Here is a 23,225-nt window from a genome sequence, read left to right on the forward strand (position 1 = left end):
TATTCCATAATAATAATACATGTTTATATATTTAATGCATAACTTTTGATTTTATGGGTAACTTTATAAATATAATATACATAATTAGTCAAACATTATTGCTAAGTATAATATTAAAATAAATATTTTTAAATAAATGTGTATATTTTCTTTCTTTCTTTCTTTCTTTCTTTCTTTCTTTCTTTCTTTCATAGCTAATGGAATAAACAACAAAGCATAGCATAAAATAATAGTGTAAATGGTAACAGGGCATCCGAAAATAATACTGTATTTTAAACAAACTTTTTTTTTTCAATTTCAAAGATGACACAAAACAATCAAATTATATAATAAAACAACAAACAACATAAACAATGGGGATGAATTTAAACACTTTTGTTTATGTATATAAAATTTTGCCAGCAATATAAATACATTGACAATGTATTCAAGACCTTTGTTAATTTTGTTTTCATAATACACAACAATATCCTTTAATATAAAAAAGTAGTTAACCTTTACTAAATATATACTTCTTTTTTTTTCTTTTTTATTGCATAAGAACAGTAACACAAAGATCAGTTACATTCATATTAGCATCAAAGGAACAAACTACAGGGGATAGATTACAAGAAATTTCAAATAATTTTCTTTCAAATAAAGAAAATAATTCAAAAATTCTATACTTTGAATATAATACTAAAAAATATACATTCTATATAATTCTATAATTTGTGCTTTTTTTAGTTATATGTGTATATTTCAATAACAAACGCAATGACATGGTGTGACGCAAATTTCAAGACAGAATCCGATTGGCTGAAGGGATTTGGGCGAGCCTCATTTTCATGAGGGGCTCCTGCGCATGCGCGTTCGTCCACCGACGCGTCACTGCGCATTCAACATGGACCCGACGGTGAAGCGGTAGCGACGGACGCCTCTACAAGTCATGTTTATATTCTCCTATTACGACGCTTCGTTATTCAGAAGAAGACATTCCGGTTGAGCGGAGGAAACCTACAATGTACAGCTTCCAAAATCTGCCGCCCGTCCTTGGATAAGTGTTTGTTGAGAGACCGGTCATGGCTGGATTGATCAAGAAACAGATCCTTAAACATCTCTCCAGGTCAGAGCTGATCCCTTCCTGACGGGCTTTACATACATGTCGACGCTCGATTAACTCGAATCGTGGTTTAAAGGCTGAGATGAGTTCTGCTGACACATGCCGATGGGTCATAACTGGGGTTGACAGCTTGCCAGACAAAATGCTGTTGCACTGGGTTGATGTCAAAACACGCTTTGGGTGTCATGTCTCCAGCCAAACGAGTCTGTCTGCTCTCATCTGAATTTTTTTTTGTGGGTCAGTGTGATAGAGAGGGTGCTTCATGGTTTGGGATATTTTTTTAGACTTCCTCTGCCTTGGAAACCACCCCTCATCCCATTCAGACAGGTTAGATCCTTGGTCAGATTTAAGTGGATTCATGACATTGCATGACTGACTGACCCCATTTCTAGCCCTGTGGTGTATCTGGTTGACACTTACAGGTCAGTTAATCATCAAATAGTCTAGTAGGATGCCATGGAAACTAAGAATTTTTACAAATATATACGATTATGGGACTGAGTCTGAATTTGGTATCTTGAAGTTGGCATGGAAAAATAAACTCTGTTTTCCACATATGTATGTTTTAGATTTTAGTGTGAATGATTCATTCATGCATGTTATTTTTTTTCTTTTACGTTTTTAATTTAAAATGTCATAACGGGATCTCCCAGGTGAAAACATTGGACTTTTCTCTGGTGATGTATGGACTTCTCCAGTCATTTACTTAAACATATTCGCTGCAAGCTCACATTAATCTGCTTCCATCAACAACCAATGCATAGACCCACCCTACATTTTACACTTTCAGATAAGCACTTGGATTTACATCAAAACAGAAGAAAAAATCTGTCGCTATTTAAGTTTCATCACAACCTTGAATCATAAAATTGGGTGGGTGACGTGTCCCCTTGCGTGTCTATGGTGATTTCATTTCACCAGGCCTAGAATTGGACTTTTTTTGTGCTAATCTCAGATTTATTTTGTATATTGTATTTAAACATGGTTCAAGAGATTAGAGGTCTGAATTATCAAATTGGCCAAAGATGGAAATCAACCATTCAATAGATATTTTCTCATTTACTCTCCCACATGTTTTTCCCAATTTGTGTGGCTTTCACAAATGGAAGATACTTTGAAAAATATTGGCTTCTAAATCAACATTGGACCTCCTTTAATACATAAAACATGGATTTGCAGGAGATATGTAGAACTTTATGAATGGCAAGCATTCCAGTTCTGTTGAAATCTGTGGGAATGATAACTATATTAGCATGCATAATATCTGTTTATTTTAAGTGCACACTGCAGTTTTGTCATCTGCTGCTTTAAATACTTGAGTCCGTCAAATTTGGATAGATTTTGATTGGTTGTCAATGGTTTTATCATTCATCAGCTATATATCATATATATTTGTGGTTTGAACTGTCAGCCCTGTAGATGGAGGACTCTCCAATTGAGGTCACGTCAGTTCATTTCTGTTCAGTTTGTTGTGGAAACTTGAGTTATAACTGGGTGGATTGTAAGGATACATCCTGGGTTCAACAGAAACAATGTTTTGCCTTTTGCGGCCGAGTGCACATTGTGCCAAATGGTTTCACTATTGTGTGCCATTGTTGTGTCAGTTCTTGAGACCAACCTACCTGCATTATTTATTCCCTCAGTGGAACGAATTCAGATGAAATACTACACCTATTCATTCAAAATGACAAAAGAGGCCATTTGGTAAAATGGTGAAGTGTCTCTCATGGTGTTCCTCATTTGATAAGCAGTAGCTCAGGTCCAAGATGTAGACCAGTCAGCGTGATAAAATAAAGGTGGTGTCTCATAAGGGTCATAAATTTAAACCGTGCCCTTCAGGTTGGTGTTGGTTGCGCACTCCGCATTTTCTAGAGGAATAGGGGCACTCAAGGGCAAGGCCCCCTAAAAATGGATAGTGCACTCTGTGGACCTTGACTTATTGTTTATGACGTTATGTTGAATTAATTTACTGCTGAGGGACTTTTACCCAGACTTTGACCTACACAAAATCAAGTTGTCCTCTTGCGGCGGCACTTTTTCAGTCTGTAATAGTCTCATATTTATTGTTATAGCTTATCAAACATTTTGGGTAAGTTCCAATCGCCTGATACAAAGTAGGCTTAAGAGGGTATGCGGCTATCTTGCATTCGATTTCAAACCATAGAGAGTGTAAAACAGCATGGGCAACAAGTCAACATAACACTTCACAGGAATTTACCCACCAGTCTTTGTGCACCACCTTAGTGCTACATAAAATGTGGTTCTAATTAAAGCAGTGAAGCTATTTTGAATATAGTGCTTTATATTATATTATATTATTACATTACATTATCTAAAATATAGTATGTTTATAATAATATTTCTTATGTATATTGTTGTTGTGTCTGATTTAGTGAAAATCAGAAGAGGCCCAATTTAAAGATCTAGGCAGTTGTCAAAGGAATGAAACATTCTTGGGCTATATTTCCAGTCTCTGGCCCCCATTTTAGTGTGTATTCATGGCTAATCATTGGAAAATCAGGGTAGAAACTCTTGTGGTGGTCAATGAGGCTGTATTTACCCTTTTATAACTAGTTTTCAGGATACTGCATCATGAACTCCAAGCCAGAATGAGGAAATATTTCCATCAGAGAATCAGAGTAATTCTTAAGATCAGGGTTTATCTTAAGAAATAGTTCATTCAGTAATGTTATCATTTACTTGCCATCATGTTGTTCTAAACCTATATGATCCAAAAGAGCTGCTCTGTTCTATATAATTGAAGTGAATGGGAAAAAAGGACAGTCAAGCTTCAAAAAGTGAAGGGGAAAAAAAAAACTTAAAGTATTTTAAAAGACAAATGTCATATTCTAGGTTTTCTGAAGCCATACAAGATGTCTCTGTGAGGAATAGATTGAAATTGAAGTCAGTATTTTTTTATTTTTTTATTTTGCCGACAGCTTTAGTCACCATTCACTTTCACTGAATGGAAAAGAGCAGCGCAAACATCTTACTAAACTTCTTGTTTTGTGCTCCACAGAAGAATGGGTCATTTAATTGAATAAGTTAAGAATCAAATCCTACAAACATTAAAGTAACACAAGACTCAATAGCACATTTGTTTCTTTGCCAAAAGTGTTTTAAAGTGGAAGAATGTGTAGAAAATCAATATTCACAAAGAAAAAATTTAGTGGTCTGACTGACACAATTGAACAGGCGCATCCCCAGGTGCATTTTCTACAGCAACTGTCACTAACGGTGACTGCTTTTTAGCATTGACAAGCAACATGTGGCACTTAAGCAGCTTTTAGTCGATTATGTTGATGCAGTCTCTTCCTGTTACACCGGGACTCAAACAGAATCAGGACACAGGGTTTTTTTCCACATAACGAAGCTGAGCTTTCACGTGAACTGAAGTGAAACTTAAAGCACCTCATTGGATTTTTTCAACCTTTTTCATCATTTAGCCGAAAGAAAGTTTGCGCACTCAAGGCCTCAGAAAATGCTTGTGTACTTTCCCCTTGATTCACCCTTTGGTAGTTAGACTTGGGTGTTTTAGCTTCTGTTATTAGTAATGCAAATCTAGGCCTACATATTTTCAAAATTGTCTGAGTTGGTAGGTTGTCGAATGTCGACTGTGTTGAACAACTAGTCAGCCTTAAGAAGACCCAATATGATTAGACTGATTTTGCATCATAGACTGTATTGAATAAAATGCAATAAAAGACGTCTTTCTATAGAATTAACTAAAATTTTTAAAATTGTTTTCATTAAATGATTTAATACTCAAATGCAATATGAATAAAAGATTAAAAATTAAACAAGAATTACAAAAGTTGCTTTGGCAGCTAGCTGAAATAAAATATGTTTAAGTTGAAGTACTAAAATGACTAAAGCTGTCGGCGCCAATAGCCTCGTGGTTAGTGCGTCGACATATAGCGCAACTGCGTTCAAATAATTTGACTCCCAAACGATTCTCTCAACGATTCATTTTTCCATACCCCTCCTTTGCGTGGCGCTAATCTGCAGTGATTGGTCGATTTCATTTTCATCGAATTATGCCTGTAATGCCTGATGAAGCAGCGTTTGTGAGTGCAGTGCTGCTTTGTGTACAGCCGTTACTGGGGAAAGCGCTATTTTTACACCTAGTGGCAAAGATTGAATTAGCATTTTCATTCAGACCAATGCGAAAATCAAGTTTTCCCAGGTCTGCGCACACAACAAGTGGACAGGCAATATGATAATGTTTCATATTGATGTCAACATGAAACAGCTTGGGATTCGTTTTAAAAACGACTCATTTCAATGATTCAGACTCGACTCTTTATTTTGAGAGACAATAACTTTATACACGGTGAACTTTCAGATTTAAAACTTTGCAGGATGTTTTCATTCACTTAGTGCTGTGTTACACACTGCATAAAAGGTCATTTTCTAAAATCCATAATAGGGGCACTTTAAAATTACTAAAGCTAAAACGGACATAACATAAATTAAGAATAAATATATATATATATATATATATATATATATATATATATATATATATATATATATATATATATATATAAAAACTAATTCAAATGTCAAAAGCACATAAATTTACTAAAATAAAAATTTTAACTGGAAATATGTTTTAAAGTCTTTCAAAACAGTAATTAATACTGTAATAGAATGTAAATAATACTACAATAAGGTTGCATGCAAAACGAACATCAGTTTGGTCTGATTTATAAACAAATTAATCTTACTTGCTGTCTCTTTTCAATTAATCAAAACCATACAGCGACTGACTCCTAGGAGTTGTTTCTTTTAATTAATAGTTCAGGGAGCTGAGTTAATGGTTTGAATGAGTCTGAAACTCTGCCTTATATACTTTACAGTATTAGTAGAGAGGTCAATTTTTACAGTGAACATTATAACTTTTATAAATACTCAAATGAATCACTGCTTCTTTTACAAATATGCCTCCGAGAAGTGAATGAAATGATTTATTGGGCATAAGCCTAGGTCTTTGTTTAAATAGCAAGCGATTTAGTTCTGGTCCATATCTTGGGTTGATCAGTGCTTGTAGGTCATAAAAAAGCAATAATTTTTTCTGTCGGCAGAAAACCGTCTATTCTCTTTTACCACTTCTATGCTGTTTATCCTTGCTGTTGTCAATGTTATCGCCATGACGACCTTCCTCAGGTCCTGTCCCTCATCTGTTGTTTTCTAATGACTCCCATTGGAAGCTAATTTCTTTTCCTGCCCAGAATTTGTCCACGCACCTCTATTGATTGGGGCTTGTCTAAAACCTTGTACTGAGATATGCTGTAGATGCTCATGAGATTTCAGGACGGCTCCATGAAGCAGAGTACTCTCTTTCATGGCTCTTATGTTTGTGGGATGTTTGTTTATGTGTGTATCATTGTGACATTTGCAGAGGGTCTATGAGGGCGTCTGTCATCCTATGAATAACTGCTGCGTTAGGGCTATTCAGAGCTCTCCTTCTGTGTCCTTGGCGTAAAGCATTAGATTAGTAAATCACCATAACTGGGGCATAATCTCCTTCAAGCATCTCATTCAAGAGATGACCACACTTTGAAATTCACCCAGTGAGCGCAGGGATACAAGCTGCTATTATGGTTGCTATTATATTAAGTTTTTTTACTTTGTTAAAAATAATGTACTTTTTCAAATACATGTTTCTGGTTATATTTTGCATATCAGTGCACAGTATTCCAAAAGAGAACAAAAATGCTTGTTTTTGCAATCTATCATAAATGCTTCACCTTTCAAACAATGTTCTATTTCAAGTGACATCATCAAGGCCGCTAAGTTTCAACCAATGAGTGCAGGCGTTTCAAAAGTGCCTAGACAGTAGTGAAACATTTTCTCACAAGAAGACACTGTATCTTGTCTTAACTCGATGTCTAATTTCTTGACAGTATTTTAGTGATTAATAATCTGTTCAGTATTGGTCTTTTCAATTTTATTGCTCTTTCTGCCATTTCATAAGATCAATATGTCCCTCGAGGCCATTTATTACAATGATTCTCTCTGTTAAACGCCCTTAATTGCTGTGTGGTGAATATAGCCCGACTTGAATGACTTTATGAAATAGTAGCAATTTAAAATAGACCAGTTACATTCTGATCAGAATTTAAACATTTTCAGTTAATGTAGTTTATACCTATTTACAGTAACTTTGACTGTGCCACATCCCCATATTAAAGGAAAAGTTCAACCCAAAATGGTAATTTGCTCACCTACAGGCCATCCAAGATGTAGTTGAGTTAGTTTTCTTCAATCTGTAACAGATTTAGAGAAATTTAGAATTACATCATTTGATCATCAGTGGATCCTCTGCAGTGAATGGGTGCCGTCAGAATGAGAGCCCAAACAGCTGCTAAAAACATCACAATAACCCACAAGTAATCCACATACAATTAACATCTTGTGAAGCGGAAAGCTGCAACAAATTCATCACTAAAGCATCGTAACTTAAAATTTCTTCTGGCCAAAATTGCAGTCCATAATCCATAATAACACTTTGAAGATGTCCATCCTTGTTGTCCTCTCACATCAAAATCCACCGACATATTTGTTCAGAACTGTTTTGGACAGTTTTCACTTGTAAACAGTGCTTGATCTGTGCATATTTCTCACTTGATTCAACTTTTTCACTGGAGAAAGCAATATTATGAATAGAGGACTTGTATTTTAACCGGAAGCAAAGGTTTGAAGTTAAAAATAGATGCAATAGATGCAACACATGAAGTGATATTTAAATGCGCACAGCAAAAATAAACCCATTAATTCAGATCCTGCATACATGTTCTGATGTGTGAGTTCATTCTATGAAGCTTTGTGCATGTTATGTGTTAGATGATGGAATGAACGGGTGTCTGTTCTTCTGACAGTGTGGTCTTGTGCTGTTAGGCCAAACACCACCCTCATATCAGTTCAACAGTGTGGTATCACTGGGACAGAATGTGTTGACTGAGGCTGGTTAATTTTTCAATGGCATTTTTGTCATCTAGGATGGGGCAGCATGGTGGTTTATGTCATGCAGTTGTAGAAATAAACTTGTAATTTGAACCTAACCTTCTTCAACATTGAAATTATCTTTAAAAGCAAATATAGTCTATTAGAACCAAATAAAGTTGTATTTATCTCAGTTTTGCTAATAGATGATCCAGGTGTAGTTTAATTTGAGCCTATACCTGATGTCACCTGGCTGGCATCTGTCCGATCTCTTCACTGTAGTGATGGAGCTTTCTTAGGATTGACCTGATATCTGATATCAGAGAATGAAGGTAGGCCGTGTCTGAATGAATATTTAACTGTTTGCAGAGCACGGCTACGTAATGCGGAGGCCAGACTATTCACATTTAGTTTTGAACTGGCGTGTCTATGGAAGTTTTCACACTCTCTGTCTCATGTTTGGTTTTGTTTCTCACGCACAGAGTGATGAACAAGCCCACGCAGGGATCGTTGCACAGCGGCGGTTTAATCATTCACACCACAGTTCGGTGGAGGCTCAGAATAAAGGAAATTTGTCTGCCTCATCACCATTCAACTTTTTTTTTCTTCTTTTTTTTTTTGCTGCTTCCTGCACACTTCCATCTTTCAATACAAAAATAAATCACAAAACAATCAGTTTTCATTTGCATTGTTTTAATTGTTTTTTTTTTTGCATGTTTTTGTGTGTTTTCTTTGATTGCATATCATTTTCATTATTTTTCAATTTAATTTTTTTTATTTAGTTTTTTTAATTGTTATTATATTTAATTTAATTTGAGATTTATACTGTAATGTCATTATATTTTTAATATGACTTTGCTATATTATGTTTAATAATATTTAATACTTTTATTCATTCTTTTATATCGAATTTAATTTGTGCATATAATTTTAATTTATAATTTTATTTTTTTTATTTACTTAAATTTTTTAAATTGTATTGTTTTATTACATTGAATAAAATTTGTATTTATATTATTTTTTCTTATTGCATTAAGCTGGGGCCTGTTCTATAAAACAAATTTACCAAATAAGCCAGGCTTATTTCAGATAGTCTGACTTATTTTGAACCAAATCAACTGACAATAAGTTAGACTAACTGAAATAAACCTGTCTTATTTGGTAAACTTGTTTTATGAAACAGGCCCCAGGATTATTAAAAGATGCTCATAGGAAAGTGAGTGCCACGGTTTCCGACCTTTAGACACTTTCATCCTTATTCAGTCTTTGGAAACTTTTGCTACATGAGCTAATGTTCAGTAGTTTCTAGGTTTCCAGGCCAGTGGTTACCTCAGTGCAGCTTTTAAACACTTAGTTGCCTATGTATTTGAAGTTGTTGAAATGGTTGTTGGTGTTTTGTCCTTTAGTAATCAGGCTTTAATAATCTACTTGTAGTTGTTTATATAGAGCTCTTTATTTGATTCTGTTAGAGTGAGATAGTTGTGAAACAGGATTAACTGGCCATCTAAGGGTGTTCTCTCAAATGCAGATTACACCTAGTCTGGGACCGAATTACACAGTGAACGGTGACTCTCAAAGGAGCAATCATTTTTAAATCTAGATTTTGGTTTAATCTGTGTCAGAGAGAACTGTTCGCTACTGTTAAACTGCAACTCTGTGTGATAGTGTGATTAAACTGGGCTGAAGGTCAAATAAACAGGCCATCCAACATCTTCAAGCTATTCATGGCACACAAAAACATTTTTTGCCCAGACTAGCATTGACCTTGGCCACATCATCGGCTTTGAGTGACCGGTTTTTCCACATCCTGACCTGTTTGTGTCATTAGCCCGCCGAGCGAAAACAGCTGAAGGAAATGATAACAAATGAGTTCTGTTATCAACCCCGGTGCTGAGAGCTGTGCGGAGAACATTGCACTTGTGGGAACATTCTTAAACATTAACTGAAAAATCAATGCGTTCAGAAACAGAAGGTCACAGCCTCTGTGTGAGCTCTCTCAGATTCTCCGGGTCACTGAAACCAATGTGCATTTAGATCCTCAGCGTGGCTACATGTGCGTAGAACATCATAGAACACTTCAAATATATTTATTGCATTGTTGATAGAATTTATCGGCAGGGCATAGATGAAAAACATGGCCTGTCTGTGACCTCCAAATGCAAATGTAACAACTTTCCCCAGTTGGCATTCCCCATTTGTTTTAATTGTTTGTGGGGTCGCATTTTTTCCCATGAGATCATTTTTTACATCTCCAGTAAAAGAGCACAACAGTGAGAGCATTTACCCTCCGCTAAATGACCATGATGGGATGGCTGGATGAATGAATAATGAATGAATAGCTTCCAGTGTAAGACAAATGACCAGCAATAGTTCTGGATTGCTTGAGGCTACAGTGTTAAATGACGTAAATAATTATTTCTGATTCCTTTTATTCGTTAACGTCTATTCTACAAAAGCAGGATGAAATCAGACCAAATAATTTCACACAGCCTACAGTACACAGTTCAAGTTGAATCTTTAACTCTCCATTGAAAATGAATGACTTCCAGTAAATTCATTTTAAATGCTTTAGTTGTTTTTTTGTGTTTTGTTTTTAATTCCTTTTGGCAAAATATTTTTTAAATATATAATTTAAAATGATTTCATATTTAATGCTGAGCAGGACATTCCAGAAAAACACACACGTCCTTAATATTAATTGAATATCCATGCAGAGTCCAGTATTTCTTAAACATATATTTTATTATATTTAAGCTCTCTTAGGAAATATTATTCTGCAAACACCTTTTAGATAATTTTTTAATAGTGTCAACCGTGAATTAATAATAATGATGGTTATATTAAAATAGTCTAGTCATATTAATTAAAATATTGATTATTAATTATATTATAATTATGCTAGTAATAATATTGGCCACACTTTAAGGTCTATTTCTTGCTGTTAACAAACCATTAACTGATGACTTTTGCCTCAGACTCCTAATTTGCTGTTTATTAACAGTTATTAAGGTAGTTGTTATATTCAGGTATAGGATTAGGGATGTAGAATATGCAATGCAGACTATGTGCTTTATAAGTAATAATAAACAGTCAATATGTTAATAATAGGCATGCTAATAAGAAACTAGTTAATTGTTATTAATGTTACCATTATATTATTTTAACATTTTTATTATTTTAAAAAAATAATGATATAATGCTGTATTAATGTTGAGCTCATTGTGACATTCATTGAAAATGAAAAGTGTGTGTGTGTTTAATTCAGTGAAAATAGTTTTCTAGCAAGTAATGTCTTTAATCACCCATTATTGAACTTAAGCATTTTTGAAACAACATTTATTCACACACACACACACACACACACACACACACACACACACACAACTCACACTTCTCAAGTGGTGGGTGGTAACAGCACAGCTCATCGGTCTGCTTCCTTGTAAACCTGTAATTACAGTCAAAAGAAAGAGCCATTAAACCATAATGGAAAACGGCAATGTGCTTTTTTTTGCCTTCCTCTTTTTCTTCATTCATCTTACTGATTTTATTCCCTGATTTCTCCCTGTTCCTCTCTCTCTTTCTCTTTTCTGCAGGTTTGCTAAGAACCTCTCTCCAGATAAGATTAATCTGAGCACTCTGAAAGGGGAGGGCCAGCTTACCAACCTGGAGCTGGATGAGGAGGTTTTGCAGAACATGTTGGATCTGCCCACCTGGCTCGCCATTAATAAAGTCTTCTGCAACAAGGCCGCCATCCGGGTAAGAGATGCCCCTGCTTCTTGATGACATCATCACCATGAGTCCCTCTGACACCAGTATTGTAGAATCAGCTGGGAAGATAGTTAAGCTCAACTCTCTTGACTTTTACTCAATTATTAGACTGCATAGACCGTTATTAGAGATTTTATTGTATAGGATAATATTGTTGTCTTGTAATACTCACTTAAAGATCATCTTTAAAAATATAATAAGTTGATTACGATACATGTAATCTTTAGCAAATCTCAAAGTGAACATTCATAAATTCACTTGTAGTGTTTAAAATGCTTTATTTTAATTTGCAGTGTTTTTTTTTTTAATTATTTAAAAAAATATATTATTATTGCGGTTAGTATTAATAATAGTAGTAGAAGCAGTAGTAGTATTAAAAACAATGGTGGTGATAATAAGAATCATCATCATAAACATTATTGTTATTATTACTGTTGTTTTTATTACTTAGTTTTATTACTTTTTTATTATTTATTTTATTATTATTATTTATTATGCTATTAATAATAGTAATAATATTTTTGTCCTTGACACAATATTATACACAGGCTTTCATATTTAAAACCACATATTTTAACATCACTGAGTTGGTGATGTTAAAATCAATTATGATGATTAATAATAATAATAATAATAATAATTATTATTATTAATTTAATTTATTTTTTATTATTATTTATTATTATTATGGCTATTAATAATAGTAATAACAGTCATAATATTTTTTCTTGAAACCATATTACACACCGGCTTTCATCATATTTATAAGTACATATTTTAACATCACCACTGCAATACACTCTTGCACCACATTTGATAACATTAGGAAACCGGACAGCAAGTTTGTGGTGAGGAAAGACGGTGACTGACTGTAATCTTATGTGGAACAAACACCACATAATTTCCCTGTGCTGTTATTTCGGTCTATAGAGCTAAACCAAGACTGGCTGATCTTGTAGTTTTACTTTCTACTTGAGCTTTTCCTTTCTCTCTTCCTCTTTCTGGCCCCAGTAGAGCTTTCCATCCTTCACTCTGGCATCAATTATCTAGTAGTCTGCTGCAGTTTTCCACAACCATTATTGACCGTTCCTCTATTCTTGTCTAGACATGCTCAGCCACGTAGTTGTTTAATGAAACCTCAATGGATGTCATTGTGTGTATTGATAAAATACGATAGCCGCAGCTGTTCTGAGGGTCAGTGCGGCCCTTGTGCAGCAATCTGGTTGGTTAAATGAAGCTCACACCTGTATAATGACTGACAGAGAGAAAGGATGGTGTCTATGATGAACCTCAGCAATAGATCTAGCCTTTGAAACTCTCCTTTTCCTATTCCTTTCCCTCTGATCGTCGTCTCCTTTATTATTCCTCCCTAAGATCTCCTAACATCAGTTTTAGTATATTTCAATTCCTAATATTCATGCTGCAGCTTTTTAACTCTCTACTTTCACATCCATATTCGAGTGCAAAGGAAATGAAATACAGCTTTTTTTATATTCTGCTCGTTAAAAATGAGTGCATGTGTGTTTCTTGTCCCTTTCTGACTCTTTTTAAGAGGAACGCACAGTTTTCTGCCTCTGGCTGTGCTCCAGGTGCTTGTGAACACTCACTGACGCACACTGGAAATAACTGCTCTCTCTCTCTCTCTCACACACACACACACACACACACACACACACCTTAGAAGTTAAATTAGTGAGGGCCTTTCATTGATGCAGTGGTATTCATACTCGGCAAACTCAGTAGAGATCATTAGATTTGAAGAACGCGATTTATGAGCCTTTCAAATATCCTCAAGTCGATTTTTGACGTGTTTCACTATATGTCTGAGAGTGTTTGGCTGTCACAAATATAGCCATAAAAGGAAAACAATAAGGCCAATCTTTAAAGCAAACGTACTGCAAACAGTGCCTAATTACTGGCTGTGTGCTTTAATTATAAAGGACTATGTAAATATTTTTCCTTTGTGTGTGTGTGCACTAGATCCCATGGACCAAGCTGAAGACTCATCCAATCACGCTGGTAATAACACTTTATTAAAAATATTTTGTCTTTATTATTTAATTGAATTTTTAGGTTTTTTTTGTTGTTGTTTAGTTTTTCTTTGTAGTGTTGTTTTATTTCAGTGTTTTTTTTGTTTTATGTTCTTTTGTTTTGCTGTTTTTTGCTTTTTTAATTTTGTTTTGTTGTTTATTTTTTCGCTGGTTTTTGCTTTTTTGTTTTATGCTGTTCTGTTTTTGTTTAGCTGTTTTTTTGCTTTTCTGTTTCATGTTGTTTTGTTTTGCTTTTTTTGTCTTTGTCGTGTTTGTTTTTGTGTTTTTATTTTGTTGGAGGCACTGCTTTGATTAAAGGAATAAAAGACATTTTCTGCAGCTTAAATATTGCAACTGTAAATCATGTCTTTCAGTCTTTGGATAAAGTCATCATGGAGATGAGCACCTGTGACGAGCCTCGCCCTCCCAACGGCCCATCACCCATTGCAACAGCCTCGGGTCAAAGGTCAGTTTCAGTTGATCAGCTTTATCTGCCTTGATTTGTATCTCTCCTCTGCTGCTTCCTGTTTTTGATGGTTCCTTCTGTCGTGGAAAACCTGGAGGTACATAAAATGTCCCTTGAAAAGCCATGGAAAAGATTATTTCTTTTTGTATTTGTTTCTGTTTGTTTGTTTGTTGTGAGAGCTAGATATTGTTTTTTGGCGAAAACACGTCGTAGTGTAAAACTTGCTCACAAGCCTAATATTATATGTTTATTTATAATCTTATTCCAGTGAATATGGTTTTGCGGAGAAGGTTGTGGAGGGCATCTCTCTCTCTGTGAACTCCATAGTTATCCGCATCAGCGCCAAAGCCTTTAACGCCTCCTTCGAGCTCTCGCTGCTCCAGGTCTACAGCGTTAACACCAGCTGGGCCACTGGTGACCTCCGATACACACGCATCCTGGACCCCACACGTGGAGAGGTGACAGCAGATACCTATGGTGTTGTGGATTGTATGAGGTATGCGTTTATATTTTAATACCATGATTTGTTTTAGATCATAACATTTAAGGAAGTGAGCTGGCAGATGATCAGGATTGAAGCGGACGCCATCCAGAACACAGAACATGAGGTCGTCAGTGCCCCTATACGTCTCATCACCAACCAGTCAAAGATCAGAGTCACTTTAAAGAGGAGGGTAAGGATGCACACATGCTCCTTTCACACACTCAAACAGAAGCAGGCGGTTAAATATTCAAAATTAAATCCAAACTGTCCATTTTTGGATAACTCTGTTTGGATAACATTCTTCTGCGGATCAACTCTGAGCTCTGCAGGCAGCCGGGATACATTTCTCTGTTGGTAGTCTGAATATTGGCAGCTAATTAGAGGGCTTTTATTTTGGTAGCATACAGCCTCACATAATAATAAATGCAAACAAACTGTACATTTAGTATGTTCAAATTATGCAAGATCAAATTAAATGCAATTGAGAGCATATTGAAAATCTGGGTTTTAAATTCCTTCATAAACCTGGAAAAAATTCAATAAAACATCATGATGTAACAGTAAGTGGAAAACTGAAGATTCTAAACTCTGTTAAAAATAAAATCAAACTCAAAATCAAACTAAACAATATAGGCTAAAGCTTGAATGCTGGTGTCATTAAACCAAAAAACAAATATTAAGACATTCAACAATATAATACAGACATACAACAATATAAAATATGCAGCATAAATACAATTGTTCAAAAGTTTTGGGACAGTCTTTTTTTTTACAAAATTACTTTTATATTCATTATTAATTGTCAGTAAAGACAAGTTAAAAAGATTTATTTTTTAACAGTAAATAAATGCTGTTCTTGTGAACATTCTTCAAAGAATCCTGAAATGCAATGTATCACGGTTTCCACAAAAATATTAAGCAGCACAATTGTTTTCTGCTTTGGTAATAATGTTTCTTGAGCACCAACTCACCAATCAAAAAATGATTTTTGAAGGATCGTGTGACACTGAAGCCTAGAATTTGGCTTTGCCATCACAGGAGTAAATTATATTTTAAAATGTATTGAAATGTAAAACAGTTATTTAAAATTGTAATAACGGTCTTGGCAAGCTAACGAGACTTCTTTAAAAAAAACATTACTAATGTTTACTATGATTACTTGTGTGAGATCCTACAGTATGTGCCTCACAGCTGTATGTCCATGCTATTTCCAGATGAAAGACTGTAATGTTATTGCATCAAAGCTGATTCTGATCCTGGATGACCTGCTGTGGGTGCTGACGGACTCTCAGCTCAAGGCCATGTTGCAGTATGCTAAGTCTCTTAGTGAAGCCATGGAGAAGTCAGCGGCGCAGAGGAAGAGCATGGCCCCCGACACCACACAGGTGTGTTTCATGCCACTTCCTCGTCCCCTTCACTAATCAACCACACCACCTGTTTCAGACTACCTCTTTTTAAAATTTTGCTTTCTTTTCTCAAAATAGTATTTTGGTGCCCCCCATTGGTTGTACATTTTAGTCCTAGAATTTACATTGGTGATGTCAAATTTTTTGTGTTTTTAGGTAACACCGGCGCCCCCCTCAGCCCAGCAGGTGCGCACACAGCAGGCTTCAGCCACAGCAGATAAAAGCGCATCTATGGCACGGCTGTTTAACTCCTATGATGTTCGTGAGACCTCACACCACCTCCAAATCACACATCTCGACTTGCATATCTGCGACGACACCAATGCCAAGGACAGAGGTACCACATATGCGCACATAATACTGTTAACACCAAAGTGTGTTACAGAGTTCGGTGTTAAACTAAAATATGTGTCTTTTTCACTCTGCAGGAATTTATAAGAGATTAGATGGTGGTGCAATGCAGGTGTCCTTCAGCTCTATCAGCGTAGATTATTATCCCTACCACAAAGCTGGTAAACTCCTCGAACACATTAGATCCTTACTGTAGTAACCTGTTGAACAGGAAGATGTTCAGATTATGATAACACCATTCTGTCTCTCTCTAAGGTGAGACCTGTATGCACTGGATGCATTATGGCGAGGCCACAAAATCTCGTGAGACCTGGGTCCGTTCTCTTCTGGACGAGTTTAAGTCTAATGTGGAAATGCTCAAAAATGCAGTCAGTGGCCAGACCCAGATCTCCCCTCAGCACGGTGAGAACGTCCTGCCTGTTAACACCTTGATTGGCTGATTTCAACTCATTGTAACTGAAATGGGTGAATTTCATGCAACATGTCTGGATCATATTTGACCCCAAAATCAAAAGAAATAAGAACTTCTGACATTATTTTCAGGACTATTAAAGCCCATTTTCCCATATATATATATATATATATATATATATATATATATATATATATATATATATATATATGTATATGTGTGTATGTATATATATATGTGTATGTATATATATATATATATATGTGTGTGTGTGTATATATATATGTGTATATGTATATATATGTATATATACATACATACATACATACATACATACATACATACATATATATATATATATATATACAGGGCTTGACGCTGACCTTTTCCCCAAGGAGCACATGTGCTCCTAAGGCAAAAAATTTAGGGGCGCAATGCAAATTTTTCAAATTAGGTGTTTTAGCTTAATAAGGGGATACAAAGAGACATTTACAAGCACAATTATTTAATTTATCAGAAAGTACACAAGGTTTTTAAATAATTTTACTTCAGACACTATTTAATAGGCTAATTATGTAATTAGTTATAATCCTATTAAACTGTGTCGGTATACAATTCTCACAATAATCATAGAAGCTTTTGTCATATGTTTTTGTTCTTAAATCACAATATATAATTTCTAAGTGAAAAAAAGTGTTGTCCTCCTAACAGGTTAAATAACTTTAAAGATAATTTACTAAAAGACTTTTATAAAAAATACATAAAAATATAAAGTAAACAAGTGTTTCAAGATTAGAGTGCAAAAGATTGTTCAAATGAACGAAAGAACAATAGGTAAGTAAGGTCCCATTTGTTAACATTAGTTAAAGCAGGTTAACATTAACTAAAAATGTGCAATAGCTAATTGTTGCAGTAGTTAATATTCATTAATAAAAAATACAACTATGTTAGTTAATGTTAGCTCCATTGAATTATATTAAGACAAATTTTGATTTTATAATGTATTATTAAGTTGTAATTAAGATAGCATTATTAATAAATACAGTCATTGTTTTTTTCATGTTAACTAATGGACCTTGAGTTACTGAACAATAATAACGAATCAGTCGTTGATATATAGATAGGCCCACTGTTCTCTATTATAGATCAGTGGATGGGCCATGTTTTAGCTTAGAAAAAATGTTTGAAAATAAATAGCTCATTAAGTCTTTAAGTAAGAATTATTTGATGCTATTGTGAAGACTAAAGCGAATATAAATATCTAAATGACTGTGAGTGTGAAACATTATTTACACAGTTTTAGGAAAGTAGCGCAGCTGATTTGTTTACTGGGTTACCGGGGTAACGGCAGCGGCAACGCCCTCTAGTGGCGAGTGTGCGTCATTCAGCGCGTCTTCACTTTAACTCGCTCCGCTTTTCTTCTCATCTGTGCTCATTTAAATTAAACCGTTGCCTTTTTAAAGTTCTAAAGTAATCATATGAGGCTGCATCGCAATGTTTCCATAAATAAACAGAATAAATTAATACGTGTGTTATAGGCTACTGTATAAGTTAGGCTGTTTTGTATTTTGTTTTGTATTCGCACTTGTGCTCCTAAATACATTTTCCAGTTCGCACACATCTATTTTTAGTCGCAAATGCGAGTGAAATGCTCGCACTGTCGAGCCCTGATATGTGTGTGCGTGTGTATGTATGTATGTATGTATATACACATGAAAAATGGGTGGGTTCAAACAAAAGGTGCTATCTTCTAAGTTGTGTATCAGATCCAAATGAAAATACCTGTAAATAAAAGCTGAAATGTTAATCTCTCATCTCATATTCATATTTTGATGTCAAATCCAAATGTTTTCAGTCTACAGCAAAAATAAAGAAATTGGCCTTACTGTTCCAGTACTTTTGGAGGGCACTTTATATGTATATACGTAAATGTGTATATATATGTGTGTGTGTGCATGTATGCATGCGTATGCATGCGTATGCATGTGTATGTATATACGTGAATATATATGTATGTATATGTGTATATATATATATATAACATTAATTTTTGCAGTACATTTACAAAAAATATATAAATAAAGACAACTGGATGCATTATGGTGATGAGAAATTGTGCACACAATGTCATGAAAATAATACAAAAATAAGATAAATTTTTTTAGAGGGGGTATTTTGTGGTCAAATGTGATCTGGACACTGGTTATTTAATTAACAACTGTTGTTAATAGATTCATAGATCTGGATATCTGCTCATCCATACATATGATATAGCAAGAATTTGTGACACTTTATTTTAAGGGCTCTTCACAATGACACTTTCAGAGGACACTGACTACTTAGTTTTGGGTTGTAGTTGTGTTTATGGCTAGCGAGAGGTCTTCCATTTGGCCTCTGAAAGTATAGCAGAGTCTTTGTATAAGGGCCTTTAGCTGAAGTTTTACAGTTTTTTTTCTTAGTAGTGTTGTACGACTAATGTTTATGAGTATATTATGATCATGGATTTAATTTTGAAGTCATTGGAATGTGTTTTGCTGTGGCCATTAAGTGTGTCCTGGTGGCAACTAACACCTGTCCTAGTTTGAGAGGTTTTTTGCGTAATGGGTTCTGTCTCTCCAGTCCATCAGTCGATTGTCTTAGAGGCGAAAGGTGGAGGGATAATGTTTAGGGAGCTGGACTCAGGCCCAGATGGCTTGTGGCCGCTCTCCCCCACGGCCAACTGCTGCTGGTGTCTGGAGACAGGTACCTCTCTGGTGTGCGTTTGAGGTGCCTCACAAACACATGGCTGCGGTTTGTGCAGATGGTCCACTATGTTTGTGATGTCTGAGTTTAAGTGTTTCCTACAGGAAAGATCTCCACCAGCTCCAGCACTTCCTTCTCACCCCCACCTGGACCGAGAACCCAACTCATGTCCAGCTCAATTGTGCTACGGATGGCAGATTTCACCATCTATCAGGTTTGTATGGAAGAATACACATACAATATTTAATAGTTTCAAATTCAAATGTGTTTCATCAAGATGTATCAGTGCTGTCATCATTGACTGAGTAAATTATAATTTTTTTTATAAATAAGTCACCTTTAAAAGTTGATTGTTCTGCTTTGTTGAAGGTGTCTACAGCAGACCAGTCACGCTCAAGTCCTCAAAGCATGATCTGCTGCAATAAGAAATCCCTCTACCTCCCCCAAGAGATGCCGGCTATCCATGCTGAATTCACAGAGTACTACTTCACGGATGGCAAAGACTATCCTAGTAAGACAGAAGTGACAACCTCCATCATAAATGCAGACAAAATCAGAATATTCACTTAATATCTGAGTTCAACTTAAGCGTTCCATGAATTGACATGAATAAACTCTCTCTCTGCAGTCCCTTGTCCCAACCTGTATGTGCAGTTGAACGCGCTACAGCTGGTGCTTGACTCTCGCAGTCTGGTTTGGCTCAATCTGTTTGCGCTGGACCTTCGTCAGAGCTTAGAACAGTTTATGGAGCTGTACAAACTCAATGACTCGCAGAAACCTGACGAACATGTAGATATCAGAGTGGACGGACTCATGCTGAAGGTAGTTCTTACTTACATTTTACATAGTTTAGATTAATCCCTTATCAAATGACTTATTTCCTCTGAGCGGTATGGGTCAGTACAGTACAATACGGTACGATTCAGGACGGTACACATTGATAAGGCTTGTGTTTTCACTGACAACAGTACCCTTACTTGATAGACGTGGTGTATGCCTGAAAGTAGCGATCGTGTGTGTGTGAAAAAATAAAATGATAAAATACACTGTTATATTTTTTGTTTGCGCGCACTGATGTAAACAAGCCCAACATGCATGAGCAGCGTGTAGGAACGAGTGAAGGAGACACTTCATTCCCCTTGTGTTGTCATTCCCCTTGTAGCACGCACAAGTGACAATTCTCTGTCAACCAATCAGCATTCTGCTGAGTCTAGCTCCACCCTTTAGGTACCGAACTACTGTGGTAGGTACCCTAACGGAAGGGTCCCAAAAAGTGATACAGTCTATAGTTTGCTGTTTTGGTACCATTCACAACTTCTGACAATGGAAACAGACAGAATTGCTCACCGTACAGTACTGAACCGTACCGCTCAGTGGAAGGAAGGACCTGAGCAAGGTGTCTTCAAAATTACTAGAAACTTACAAGTGAGTTTGATCAGGGTTTAAGCTAAACTCTGCAGGGCAGTGGCCCTGGAGGTCTGGATTTGAGGAACCTTATTGTATTAAATTAAGTTTAATATAAAACTCTATGTTTGTAGCTGGTGATCCCTGCAGACCAGGAGAAGACTCAGCCTGACCAACCCCGCTCGGTTTCAGTACAGACCTCAGAGATGGTAGCAACTAACACACGTCACTCTTCTGGATGTACTCGGTCCAGTCTGGAAGCCCTCTTGCAGGCCTTCCAGGAGCAACCCTTCTTCACCTCCCTCTGTTCTTCTTTTCCTCGTTCCCAAAACTCCTCCTCTGTGTTGCATTCTGTCTTCCAGTGGCACGCTCATGAGCAGGACACACGCGTTCATGATGTGTACAGGGGCCTTGCTCCACCATCTCTCTCCACCAATGCCCTCAAAACACCAGCAGCCACTGACTTGTGGGCCGTGCATTTTTCCCAGTTCTGGGTGGACTATGAGGGCTCACGCAGTGGGCGAGGTCGTCCGACACCTTGTGTGGACTCCTTCCCTCTGACACTTTGGGTATGCCACCCCGCCCGATACACTCAGCACCACGAGAGGCTCAGAGCAGGTGTAGGGTCAAGCCTGTTGCCTCGCAGTGAGTCAGCAGAGATAGACAGTCGTCTGCAGAGGAAGAAGCTTCTAAAGGAGTACTACAGGACTGAAGCATCTCCCAGCAACACGCCAAGCAATGGCCTCCACAAACCACACTCTCTGGATGGCCTAGTCTGCGACTCCTCTTCGTCTCTTTCCTTTGCTTCCTCATCCTCGTCCAGCGAAGTAGACTTGCAGGTGCTAGTGCACGTTCAGAAGCACCTGAGTGCTCAGGTGAGCCATGGGCAGTATGTGTTCCTGCTCAGACTGCAAAATGCTGTGAAATCTCTGCAGCGCACTTTACAGCAAGATCTGGAGCAGTACGGCTCCAAGCGCCAGGGTCCCACGCAACCCTTCAGTGCCTGCGTGGGCGTGCTCATGAAAGGTGCAGAAGTTGCACTTCTCCTAAAGCCCATTCCCCAACCAGATTTAAACACCAGCCCCCTGGGCTCAGACGTATCCCCTTCAGAAAGCAGGGCCACTCTTGAAGCTGGGAGTGAGGTGAGCGAGGGCCACGAGAGGCCCTCAGCTGCAGGAGAGGGTACTCAAAACGTGGATCAACTCCTTTGTGCAGGGACACATGCCATCAACGTATCTCCTCTCCTTCCTTCCTCATCTCCTGCTCTGAGAAAGGCATCTGTGGATGAGAGGAGTAGCGTGGGATCTGGAGGGAGGGTGCCATCTGAGGAGAAGAAGGACGTGAGAGAAGAATCTCCCAATGGGGAGGGCAACAGAACTGAAGCCAAAGGGCAGCAGAGTGAAACCTCACAAGGTGGAACCATGGTAGTAGATCCCATGTCTGACAATTCCTCCAGGGAATGGAACGACAAGAGTCAGGGAGGCAGGCTACCTCAGTCCATGTCCAGGTATTTCTGTGTTTCTGTATTTAGAACACAACTGTCCAGTCTTTCCTGCTTTGTTTTTAGAAATTGGTAATGGAAGTAGAGCTACATAGCCCTGTCTCAAATGCTGACATAAGCTTGTGGTCCACCTTAGAGTGCACACTTTGGTACAAATAGGACAACATACGGTCTTGTGGGCCAGACAGACTGGGGAATTCAACCCTGCTCCTAGAGGGCTACCTTGCTGCAAACTTCAGTTCCAACCCTGCTCCAAGGCACTGGCCTGTAATGTTCAAGTCATGATGAACACCTAGCTGGTTCAGGTGTATTTGATTAGGGTTGGAGCTAAATGCTGCAAGAAGATGGCCCTTTAGGAGCAGGGTTGTCTACCCTTGGACAAGATGAGGGATGAGCAACTTTGGTCCTGCAGGGCCACTGTCCTTCAGAGTTTAGTTCCAATCCTGATGAAAACTCACCTCCCTGTATTATTCTTGTTACCATAAAAGCATTGATTAGCTTGTTCAGGTGTTTAATTAGGGTTGGCGCGAAACTCTGCAGGACAGTGGCCCTGCAGGACCAAAGTTGCTCATCCCTGGACTAGTTAGTAACCCATGAAACCCTTTTTTACC

At 37.0% G+C, this 23,225-nt stretch overlaps 1 protein-coding gene across 1 annotated transcript in view; it reads left to right on the top strand.

The window, feature by feature from the left end:
• Positions 1–861: 861 nt before the first annotated feature.
• The window catches only part of LOC306861766 (bridge-like lipid transfer protein family member 3B), a 37,321-nt gene continuing 14,957 nt past the window's right edge, over positions 862–23,225 (top strand). The window contains exons 1-14 of the mRNA XM_079404232.1: positions 862–1,105; positions 11,644–11,806; positions 13,799–13,837; positions 14,223–14,314; positions 14,583–14,772; positions 14,848–14,988; positions 16,013–16,183; positions 16,361–16,541; positions 16,633–16,716; positions 16,811–16,957; positions 19,814–19,923; positions 20,079–20,220; positions 20,338–20,531; positions 21,248–22,620. Coding sequence (XP_079260358.1) covers positions 1,062–1,105; positions 11,644–11,806; positions 13,799–13,837; positions 14,223–14,314; positions 14,583–14,772; positions 14,848–14,988; positions 16,013–16,183; positions 16,361–16,541; positions 16,633–16,716; positions 16,811–16,957; positions 19,814–19,923; positions 20,079–20,220; positions 20,338–20,531; positions 21,248–22,620 — 3,071 coding nt within the window. The 5' untranslated portion in view covers positions 862–1,061. The remainder of the gene's footprint in view (positions 1,106–11,643; positions 11,807–13,798; positions 13,838–14,222; positions 14,315–14,582; positions 14,773–14,847; positions 14,989–16,012; positions 16,184–16,360; positions 16,542–16,632; positions 16,717–16,810; positions 16,958–19,813; positions 19,924–20,078; positions 20,221–20,337; positions 20,532–21,247; positions 22,621–23,225) is intronic.

The sequence above is a fragment of the Barbus barbus genome (assembly GCF_936440315.1).
Source record: "Barbus barbus genome assembly, chromosome: 42".
NCBI lineage: Eukaryota > Metazoa > Chordata > Actinopteri > Cypriniformes > Cyprinidae > Barbus > Barbus barbus.